The following is a 12,047-nucleotide window of genomic DNA, read 5'->3' as shown; positions in this document are numbered from 1 at the left end:
ACGTCCGCATTACTGAAGACGCCGCACCGATCCGCCTGTCGATCTCACGATCCACTCTTCCCCCACTCGTGAACAAGACTCCTAGGTACTTGAACTCCTCCACTTGGGGCAGGGTCTCCTCCCCAACCCGGAGATGGCACTCCACCCTTTTCCGGGCGAGAACCATGGACTCGGACTTGGAGGTGCTGATTCTCATTCCGGTCGCTTCACACTCGGCTGCGAACCGATCCAGTGAGAGCTGAAGATCCCGGCCAGATGAAGCCATCAGGACTACATCATCTGCAAAAAGCAGAGACCTAATCCCGTGGCCACCAAACCGGAACCCCTCAACGCCTTGACTGCGCCTAGAAATTCTGTCCATAAAAGTTATGAACAGAATCGGTGACAAAGGGCAGCCTTGGCGGAGTCCAACCTTCACTGGAAACGTGTCCGACTTACTGCCAGCAATGCGGACCAAGCTCTGACACTGCTCATACAGGGAGCGGACTGCCACAATAAGACATTCCGATACCCCATACTCTCTGAGCACTCCCCACAGGACTTCCCGAGGGACACGGTCGAATGCCTTCTCCAAGTCCACAAAGCACATGTAGACTGGTTGGGCAAACTCCCATGCACCCTCAAGAACCCTGCCGAGAGTATAGAGCTGGTCCACAGTTCCACGACCAGGACGAAAACCACACTGTTCCTCCTGAATCCGAGGTTCGACTATCCGGCGAAGCCTCCTCTCCAGTACACCTGAATAAACCTTACCGGGAAGGCTGAGGAGTGTGATCCCACGATAGTTGGAACACACCCTCCGGTCCCCCTTCTTAAAGAGAGGGACCACCACCCCGGTCTGCCAATCCAGAGGTACCGCCCCCGATGTCCACGCGATGCTGCAGAGTCTTGTCAACCAAGACAGCCCCACAGCATCCAGAGCCTTAAGGAACTCCGGGCGGATCTCATCCACCCCCTGGGCCTTGCCGCCGAGGAGCTTTTTAACTACCTCAGCGACCTCAGCCCCAGAAATAGGAGAGTCCACTACAGATTCCCCAGGCACCGCTTCCTCAAAGAAAGACGTGTTGGTGGGATTGAGGAGGTCTTCGAAGTATTCCCTCCACCGATCCACAACATCCGCAGTCGAAGTCAGCAGAACACCATCCGCACCATACACGGTGTTGATAGTGCACTGCTTCCCCTTCCTGAGGCGCCGTATGGTGGTCCAGAATCGCTTCGAAGCCGTCCGGAAGTCGTTTTCCATGGCTTCCCCGAACTCTTCCCATGTCCGAGTTTTTGCCTCCGCGACCGCTAAAGCTGCACACCGCTTGGCCCGTCGGTACCCGTCCACTGCCTCCGGAGTCCTATGAGCCAAAAGAACCCGATAGGACTCCTTCTTCAGCTTGACGGCATCCCTCACTGCTGGTGTCCACCAACGGGTTCTGGGATTACCGCCACGACAGGCACCAACAACTTTGCGGCCACAGCTCCAATCAGCCGCCTCGACAATAGAGGTTCGGAACATGGTCCACTCGGACTCAATGTCCCGCACCTCCCTCGTGACATGTTCAAAGTTCTCCCGGAGGTGTGAATTGAAACTCTCTCTGACAGGAGCCTCTGCCAGACGTTCCCAGCAGACCCTCAAAATGCGCTTGGGCCTGCCAGGTCTGTCCGGCATCCTCCCCCACCATCGCAGCCAACTCACCACCAGGTGGTGATCGGTAGAAAGCTCCGCCCCTCTCTTCACCCGAGTGTCCAAAACATAAGGCCGCAAATCCGATGACACAACTACAAAGTCGATCATGGAACTGCGGCCTAGGGTGTCCTGGTGCCAAGTGCACATATGGACACCCTTATGTTTGAACATGGTGTTTGTTATCGACAAACTGTGACGAGCACAAAAGTCCAATAACAAAACACCACTCGGGTTTAGATCCGGGCGACCATTCTTCCCAATCACGCCTCTCCAGGTTTCACTGTCGTTGCCAACATGAGCGTTGAAGTCTCCCAGTAGGACAAGGGAATCACCCGGAGGAGCACTTTCCAGTACTCCCTCGAGTGTACCCAAAAAGGGTGGGTATTCTGAACTGCTGTTTGGTGCGTAAGCACAAACAACAGTCAGGACCCGTCCCCCCACCCGAAGGCGAAGGGAAGCTACCCTCTCGTCCACTGGGTTGAACTCAAACGTACAGGCTTTGAGCCGGGGGGCAACAAGAATTGCCACCCCAGCCCGTCGCCTCTCACTGCCGGCAACGCCAGAGTGGAAGAGGGTCCAGTCCCTCTCGAGAGAACTGGTTCCAGAGCCCTTGCTGTGCGTCGAGGTGAGTCCGACTATATCCAGCCGGAACTTCTCTACCTCGCGCACTAGCTCAGGCTCCTTCCCCCCCAGTGAGGTGACGTTCCACGTCCCAAGAGCTAGCTTCTGTAGCCGAGGATCGGACCGCCAAGTGCCCTGCATTCGGCTGCCGCCCAGCTCACAATGCACCCGACCTCTATGGCCCCTCCTATGAGTGGTGAGCCCATTGGAGGGATGACCCACGTTGCCTCTTCGGGCTGTGCCCGGCCGGGCCCCATGGGAACAGGCCCGACCACCAGGCGCTCGCCATCGTGCCCCAACTCCGGGCCTGGCTCCAGAGCGGGGCCCCGGTGACCCACGTCCGGGCGAGGGAAATCTGGGTTCATTTCGTTGTAATTCCATAGAAGTCTTTGAGCTGCTCTTTGTCTGATCACTCACCTAGGACCTGTTTGTCTTGGGAGACCCTACCAGGGGGCATGAAAACCCCCAGACAACATAGCTCCTAGGATCATTGGGACACGCAAACTCCTCTACCACGGTAAGGTAGCAGCTCAGAGAGGAGGTTTTATGGCTTTTTAGGGTTTTAAGGGTTTTGGTTCTAAAAAAATCTCAGTAAGATACTACAGCTTGTTTTTGAGATTTGATGACCTAAATTGAGTAAAAATGCTAGAAACTAGAATATCAACTGTTGCAAAGTTGAACACTCACAAGTATAAAACACATTTTTTTAAAGCAATAATTTCTTACCTCAAGCATGAAAAAAAAAAAATTATGATGCCGAGCGCATATCATTATGTCAAGATAATGGCACTAACATTTACTTAGTTTAAGAATATTTTCCAACAAATTGAACAAAAAGGTCTCTTTTTTTCTACCAAGAAAAGTACACTTTTATATATAAAATATACTTATTTTAAGGTATTTTTGCGTTCATTGAGGTTAGCTAATTTGACTTGTTTTGGAAAGTCTTGACAAGCCGAATTTTCTTGTTCTATTGGCAGATCATTTTGCTTAGTTCAAATAAAATACCCCTAATTTAAAAAAAAAAAATATTGTTTTTGAACACTGCCTTTTTGCAGTGTGGGTTATGGTGAACTAATTAAGCTCCTCTCCTCAAACATGTCGTCAATTGTGTTAGACTTCGTCACTGTTTCAGAAGTAGACATTTTGCATGCTAATTGCACCAGATGTTCTTCAAACATTCGAAACAACTTCACGCTTCAACACGACAACCCTTTTTAGCCACGTGAAGCGCCAGCATCACTTTGACAGTGTTTTGAAAGCCTGAGAAGACGCCTGCTGCTATAGAAGCTATCGCAAAGACAGCCATAAAGAAAGGCTAGCTTCTATCACCGCAGCGTTTGAAAAGTGAAAAAAAAAAGCTTACCAGATACGACCAAAGGACTAAATCCATCCATCCATCCATCATCTTCCGCTTATCCGAGGTCGGGTCGCGGGGGCAGCAGCCTAAGAAGGGAAGCCCAGACTTCCCTATCTCCAGCCACTTCATCTAGCTCTTCCCGGGGGATCCCGAGGCGTTCCCAGGCCAGCCGGGAGACATAGTCTTTCCAACGTGTCCTGGGTCTTCCCCGTGGCCTCCTACCAGCTGGACGTGCCCTAAACACATCCCTAGGGAGGCGTTCGGGTGGCATCCTGACCAGATGCCCGAACCACCTCATCTGGCTCCTCTCGATGTGGAGGAGCAGCGGCTTTACGTTGAGCTCCTCCCGGATGGCAGAGCTTCTCACCCTATCTCTAAGGGAGAGCCCCGCCACACGGCGGAGGAAACTCATTTCGGCCGCTTGTACCCGTGATCTTATCCTTTCGGTCATGACCCAAAGCTCATGACCATAGGTGAGGATGGGAACGTAGATCGACCGGTAAATTGAGAGCTTTGCCTTCCGGCTCAGCTCCTTCTTCACCACAACGGATCGATACAACGTCCGCATTACTGAAGACGCCGCACCGATCCGCCTGTCGATCTCACGATCCACTCTTCCCCCACTCGTGAACAAGACTCCTAGGTACTTGAACTCCTCCACTTGGGGCAGGGTCTCCTCCCCAACCCGGAGATGGCACTCCACCCTTTTCCGGGCGAGAACCATGGACTCGGACTTGGAGGTGCTGATTCTCATTCCAGTCGCTTCACACTCGGCTGCGAACCGATCCAGTGAGAGCTGAAGATCCCGGCCAGATGAAGCCATCAGGACTACATCATCTGCAAAAAGCAGAGACCTAATCCCGTGGCCACCAAACCGGAACCCCTCAACGCCTTGACTGCGCCTAGAAATTCTGTCCATAAAAGTTATGAACAGAATCGGTGACAAAGGACAGCCTTGGCGGAGTCCAACCTTCACTGGAAACGTGTCCGACTTACTGCCAGCAATGCGGACCAAGCTCTGACACTGATCATACAGGGAGCGGACTGCCACAATAAGACATTCCGATACCCCATACTCTCTGAGCATGGGGACTAAAGCAATCTGTGATTTCACCATGGAAATGATGGACGACCAGCACTTTACCAACGTTCAAGGTAGTGACTCTTGTCAGGACAAATCTACATGTGCACTTTTTTCAAATCCATTTTTGTTTCACTGTTTTTTTCCTTCAGGTGTGCACAAATTACACTTTAAAAAATAATACATGTAGTATTGGTCTTGGGAGGCAGGAGGTTTGAAAAAAATATATAGCGTGAATCCCTTAAAGGCCTACTGAAACCCACTACTACCGACCACGCAGTCTGATAGTTTATATATCAATGATGAAATATTAACATTGCAACACATGCCAGTACGGCCTTTTTCGTTTACTAAATTACAATTTTAAATGTTCCTCTGGTGACGCGTGCGCGTGACGTCCCGGGTTGCAGGGGACATATTGTCCACTAAAGACGCCGAGATCATTATCCATGCGTTTGTTACGTCTCGTCTCGATTACTGTAACGTATTATTTTCGGGTCTCCCCATGTCTAGCATTAAAAGTTTACAGTTGGTACAAAATGCGGCTGCTAGACTTTTGACAAGAACAAGAAAGTTTGATCACATTACGCCTGTACTGGCTCACCTGCACTGGCTTCCTGTGCACTTAAGATGTGACTTTAAGGTTTTACTACTTACGTATAAAATACTACACGGTCTACCTCCAGTCTATCTTGCCGATTGTATTGTACCGTATGTCCCGGCAAGAAATCTGCCTTCAAAAGACTCCGGCTTATTAGTGGTTCCTAGAGCCCAAAAAAAGTCTGCGGGCTATAGAGCGTTTTCCGTTCGGGCTCCAGTACTCTGGAATGCCCTTCCGGTAACAGTTCGAGATGCTACCTCAGTAGAAGCATTTAAGTCTCACCTTAAAACTCATCTGTATACTCTAGCCTTTAAATAGACCTCCTTTTTAGACCAGTTGATCTGCCACTTCTTTTCTTTCTCCTATGTCCCCCCCTCCCTTGTGGAGGGGGTCCGGTCCGATGACCATGGATGAAGTACTGGCTGTCCAGAGTCGAGACCCAGGATGGACCGCTCGTCGGGACCCAGGATGGACCGCTCGCCTGTATCGGTTGGGGACGTCTCTACGCTGCTGATCCGCCTCCGCTTGAGATGGTTTCCTGTGGACGGGACTCTCGCTGCTGTCTTGGATCCGCTTGAACTGAACTCTTGCGGCTGTGTTGGAGCCACTATGGATTGAACTTTCACAGTATCATGTTAGACCCGCTCGACATCCATTGCTTTCGGTCCCCTAGACGGGGGGGGGGGTTGCCCACATCTGAGGTCCTCTCCAAGGTTTCTCATAATCAGCATTGTCACTGGCGTCCCACTGGATGTGAATCCTCCCTGCCCACTGGGTGTGAGTTTTCCTTGCCCTTTTGTGGGTTCTTCCGAGGATGTTGTAGTCGTAATGATTTTTGCAGTCCTTTGAGACATTTGTGATTTGGGGCTATATAAATAAACATTGATTGATATTAGCGCAGCACCATTTGTGGCTAAAAGTTGTCTCTTTTCATCGCGCAATTACACAGTATTCTGGATATCTGTGTTGCTGAATCTTTTGCAATTTGTTCAATTAATAACGGAGAAGTCAAAGTAGAAAGATGGAGGTGGGTAGCTTTAGCTTTTAGCCACACAAACATGGTGTTTCCTTGTTTAAAATTCCCGAAGGTGAAGCTTTTCTATGGATCAGAGTGGTCAAGCGAACATGGTTCCCGACCACTTGTCAACCGGCAGGTTTCGGTGAGAAAATTGTGGTAAAAAGTCGCCTCTTACCGGAGATAATCTGAGCTTGCGCCGTCCATGCAGCTGCCGTCGACTTCCCTCAGAGACTGGCGTCAAGACACCCGTGGACACACCCCTCCGACTATCAGGTACTATTTAATCTCACTAAAACACTAGAAACACAATAGAAAGATAAGGGATTTCCCAGAATTATCCTAGTAAACGTCTCTAAAAACATCTGAATCCGTCCCAATGCAATCGCCTTTTTTTTTTCCTAGTCCTTTGCTGTCAATATCATCATCCAAGAATCTTTCATCCTCACTCAAATTAATGGGGAAATTGTCGTTTTCTCGGTCCGAATAGCTCTTGCTGCTGGAGGCTCCTATTAAAAACAATGTGAGGACGTGAGGAGCCCTCACTCTTGTGACATCATCGTCTGCGACTTCCGGTAAAGGCAAGTCGATGTTCTCTACTAAATCCTTTCAGCAAAAATATGGCGATATCGCGAAATGATCAAGTATGACACATAGAATGGAGCTGCAATCCCCGTCTAAATAAGAAAATCTCATTTCTGTAGGCCTTTAAAAATAGACACGTTTGTGTAAACTTTACAAAGCTTTATTGTGGTGTGTTATGAAAATATTGTAATTATCTAAATGTTGTTTGTTATTGCCTGCCAAAATAGAGTAAGAACACAGTCCGGCGGTCCATTCACACGCCTCTCTCTCCTGACCCCATCCTCCCTTTTGCCTCGCACCTTTCCAGTTTTTCGGTCAATATGCTCCCTTCAGCCGCATCCCTGCCCTCTCTGCGTCCTCTCAGCTCGGCGTCAGCAGGGATGAAGGTGCTAAATGCGGGGCTACTACATTCCGCCCGGCGCACATGCCATACCCAAGAGGGCTCGCACTGACACGAGAAAGCCATTTTCAATTTACAGCCGAGTGGGAAATCAAGCGCTCCCCCCCCTCCTCTTGCGCGCCAGACACCATCTCGACTCCCATCTTAGAGTTTGACAGCTGGCGGGGAGTGCAAATTTGTGCGCTTGCCACGGATGGAAAGACGGCGAGGGATGGACGGATGCGCTTCAAGTGGATTGGAGGATAGGCTGGAAAGTGAACAGCTTAGCGTACAAATTGGCTTTAATGGGAGCGTCAGAGCAACGTCTCGTTACTTACGTGTTGTGCAGGACACACCAGCCGCAGTGAGGGTCTCCCGATCCCAGGCATTCGCTGCAGGTGGAGTACTGACCACACGCCTCCACAGGCATCCTTGAAAGCTGTGGAGAAGCACCAAAACCAAGAGTTGAAGGTCCAAACGTGGCAAAAATCCATTATCTCCATCACGTGTTTGCTCCACTTTTGAAGTTCAGGCTTTGCTAGACATCATAAAATGACAATTTTCCATCTACCTTTCAGTTGCGATCATGTTTTTACTTCAGCTGGCAGTTAAAATGCGAGAGTATGATCAGCCATACTTGCCAACCCTCCTGATTTTCCCGGGAGACTTCCGATTTTCAGTGCCCCTCCCGAAAATCTCCCGGGACAACCGTTGTCCCGAATTTCTCCCGATTTCCACCCGGACAACAATATTGGGGGTGTGCCATAAAGGCTCTGCCTTTAGCGTCCTCTACAAACTGTCATCACATCTGTTTTCCCTCCATACACACAGCGTGCCGGCCCAGTCACATTATAAATGCGGCTTTTACACACACATAAGTGAATGCAAGGCATACTTGATCAACAGCCCTACAGGTCAAACTGTGGGTGGCCGTATAAACAACATTAACGCTGTTACAAAAATGCACCACACTGTGAAGCCACACCAAACAAGAATGACCACACAAGCACCGTAACACAACAAACACAACAGAAAAAATACCCAGACCCCCCTTGCAGCACTAACTCTTCCGGGACGCTACAATACACACCCCCTGCTAACACCACACCCCTATACCCCATCTCCCAAATTCAGAATGTAGCTCACATAGCTGTGCAAGTGTTGCTAACGTTTGTGTTCTCCTGTCCCACTCGTTTATGTTATGTTGTTGGATGTGAAAAATGGTATCAACTACATTCGACACATGCAAAGTTACAGAGTGGATAAAATGTACAATGGCGCTTCTTGGGGACAAGCATGGTCAAACACAGCTCATTAGCATTTACATGGCATAGAATAATTACATTTTGGTCAACCCACTTTGGACCTATTGAAAATTGTTCAAAAAATACTGAAACATTGGAGCTTTAAACTTCCAAAAAATCCTCACACTTGTAAAAGCCCAACTTTCTTCACAAAAAGGTATATTCCCACACCAGTGGTGTGCCCTCAGGGCCAGCAAAGCCTTCTCTGCTGGCCTAACATAACCAGAAATCATTATCATAATTAAAGATAAAAACATTTTTTATTTACTTTCCCTAAATATCTAAAAGTGTTCTCTTCATTTTCATATTATGCTCCTTCCAGCGCTGTTATTTTTCGGTTATAGAGTTTTTATCCAATCAGAATTCAGCTGGCTTGTGTTCCCATGCTGTACCAAATCTGCTCGAAGCCTTCAGAATTAAGAAGGCTGGCGTCTGTGCACTGTGAACGGGCACATACAGTTGACAGACAGTCACGATCATACTTGCCAACCTTGGGACCTCCGATTTCGGGAGGTGAGGGTTGGGGGTTGGGGAGTGTGGTCGGGGGTGGGACGGAGGCGTGGTTTGGGGGTGTAGTTAAGAGGAGAGGGGTGTATATTTACAGCCAATTCACCAACTCGAGTATTTCATATATATATTTCATATTTCATATTTCATGGGACGGCGTGGCGCAGTGGGAGAGTGGCCGTGCGCAACCCGAGGGTCACTGGTTCAAATCCCACCTAGAACCAACCTCGTCACGTCCGTTGTGTCCTGAGCAAGACACTTCACCCTTGCTCCTGATGGGTGCTGGTTGGCGCCTTGCATGGCAGCTCCCTCCATCAGTGTGTGAATGTGTGTGTGAATGGGTAAATGTGGAAGTAGTGTCAAAGCGCTTTGAGTACCTTGAAGGTAGAAAAGCGCTATACAAGTACAACCCATTTATCATTTATATATACATATAAATATACGTATATACATATATATATATATATATATATATATATATATATATATATATATATATATATATATATATATATATATATATATATATATATATCAATCAATCAATCAATGTTTACTTATATAGCCCTAAATCACTAGTGTCTCAAAGGGCTGCACAAACCACCACGACATCCTCGGTAGGCCCACATAAGGGCAAGGAAAACTCACACCCAGTGGGACATCGGTGACAATAATGACCCAGTGGGACGTCGGTGACAATAATGACTATGAGAACCTTGGAGAGGAGGAAAGCAATGGATGTCGAGCGGGTCTAACATGATACTGTGAAAGTTCAATCCATAATGGATCCAACACAGTCGCGAGAGTCCAGTCCAAAGCGGATCCAACACAGCAGCGAGAGTCCCGTTCACAGCGGAGCCAGCAGGAAACCATCCCAAGAGTCTATTTGAAGGCTAGAGTATATATATAGTTATATATGTATGAAATACTTAACTTTCAGTGAATTCTAGCTATATATATCTATTTTATTATATATATAAATAAAAGAAATAGTTGAATTTCAGACGGCACCTATCAAATACACAGTAATAAAAACACAGTTGTTCTACTAACTGTACTATGCTTGCTGTTTTCTAAAAAAACAACAACACTTACCTTTCACTATTTGAGTAACGTCACTTCTGAGTTTCCAGGAGATGGCGCCAGTATGTGCTTTGCCCTGCCGTCTCTCGCTGTCAGCTCTGTTCGTTTTTGTGTTGTTTGCATCTATTTTCGTCTCTGTCAGCTCACTGCTTGTGTATGACCGCCAAACACTGTTGGATCTTTGCCCCTCTCCCACTGATATGATCAACTTCGACATTGGTTTTTCGACGTCCCAGTCAGCTTTTTCACCTGGCCAGATTCCTGCCTTCCTTTCCCGCCTCATGGCTCCTCTCCCCCGCCACCTGCGGGCTGTGTGTCAGGCCCCACCTGGATTAGCTGCGCCCTTGGACGTGCTGGCCCCCGCCAGGTTCGGTCTTGTGAACGCGAGATCTTTGACAAACAAAACGTTTATCCTGAAGGATTTCTTCACTTCCCGCGGACTTGACTTCCTCTGTGTGACGGAAACATGGCTGAGAGCCGGTGAGTCTGCCCCTCTTAATGAACTTCCGCCTTCGGAGTGTTCCTAATTTAATTATCCGCGGTCGTCCGGCCGAAAAGGAGGAGGATTAGCAGTCGTTTTTAAAAAGGACTTTAAATGCCGTCAGATCTGCCTGCAATCCTCCTTTTCAAGATTCGAACTGTGCATGTTTGAACTGAAGGGGGGAGGGGCATGAATTTCGGGAGAGTTTTGGGAGAGGCGCTGAATTCCGGGAATCTCCCAGAAAATCTGGGAGGGTTGGCAAGTATATTCACGGTACCCAATCAGATCACGAGTTGTTGTCAGTTATGCCTTCTAGATGGCCTGAGGCAGATATATATAGTGATGTTATGAGCTCGGTAACACAAGAACTCCATTACCTAGCATGCCACAGTAGTGCAAAGCATGCACAGTAGCCGTGTTTAGACATTCCGGAAGCGGGATGTTTTTGATGAGCACCTTGTGGAGTAAACTTTAAGAATTCAGCCAAGACGCCTCGTCTGCATCTTTTATGATTAGACAAGACAACACATATATTTGCCAGGTCATTTTCAAGAAGGACATTTAAAGAGAAACTTCATCTTGTGAGACGATGTCAGCCAACCCCGGAAGCACGAATGGGTTCTACCAATTGTGAGTTCAGATATTTCATTCCTTTATATTTTCACATTTAATATGTTTTTTGCATTTTTTATTTCGACAGTACCACATAAGATATGTTTTAAGTGCTGATGCGGGTTTATTGATTTTTAAATGAGCCAGAAAATAACCCGTTATATACACTGTTAGTGGTGATTCAATGCCCAGTAGTACGGTAAGGTGTTTCAGTATAGCATTTCTCCTACAATGGTCATGTGGGTACATAGATTATGGTATTTTGAGAGGTATCCATTGAAGTCGGACATCACTGAAGGCCTAGGTGGGAAACGCACGGCCCGCCATTGTCCAAGACAATGCACTCTACTGGTCGGTGGTGTTAACAACATGTTTTACGTAATACCAAAGCACTTGGATTTCGTTTTTGTCTCCTGTAAAAAGTAACGTAAAAAAAGAATGCAAGGTATAACAAGGAAGTCATCCGTGGTAGGTATGGCACAACTGCAAGTAACGAGATCAGACATGCTAGTGCCAGAACGTCTCTATCGTGCTATCTCCAAAGCACAGCCTGCAACTCGCCAACCGTATCTCTTCCTTAAAAGCACACAAGATCAATGCTTGCTCACTCGCTCGCTTGCTCTGCAACCCAAATTTCAAGGTTGGAAAAAAAAAAGGAGGGATTCACACATGCTGTCACGGATGACACCTGACAGCAGGAACTACACTGCACCGTTATAGACTTGTGTGTGTGTGTGTGTGTG

At 47.9% G+C, this 12,047-nt stretch overlaps 1 protein-coding gene across 2 annotated transcripts in view; it reads right to left on the bottom strand.

The window, feature by feature from the left end:
* plxna4 (plexin A4) overlaps positions 1-12,047 on the bottom strand; it is a 506,120-nt gene that overhangs the window by 137,485 nt on the left and 356,588 nt on the right. Inside the window, exons 5-6 of one of the 2 annotated variants that reach the window (XM_061912248.1) lie at positions 7,656-7,756; positions 7,064-7,585 (exon numbers count right to left, since the gene is read on the bottom strand). In XM_061912248.1, coding sequence (XP_061768232.1) covers positions 7,483-7,585; positions 7,656-7,756 — 204 coding nt within the window. In that variant the 3' untranslated portion in view covers positions 7,064-7,482. Of the gene's footprint in view, positions 1-7,063; positions 7,586-7,655; positions 7,757-12,047 lie in introns of those variants that run through there. The other variant, XM_061912247.1, reaches the window with a different exon arrangement.

Source organism: Nerophis ophidion, linkage group LG10, assembly GCF_033978795.1.
Source record: "Nerophis ophidion isolate RoL-2023_Sa linkage group LG10, RoL_Noph_v1.0, whole genome shotgun sequence".
Lineage (NCBI taxonomy): Eukaryota > Metazoa > Chordata > Actinopteri > Syngnathiformes > Syngnathidae > Nerophis > Nerophis ophidion.
This window is presented reverse-complemented; position numbering and strand designations above follow the sequence as displayed.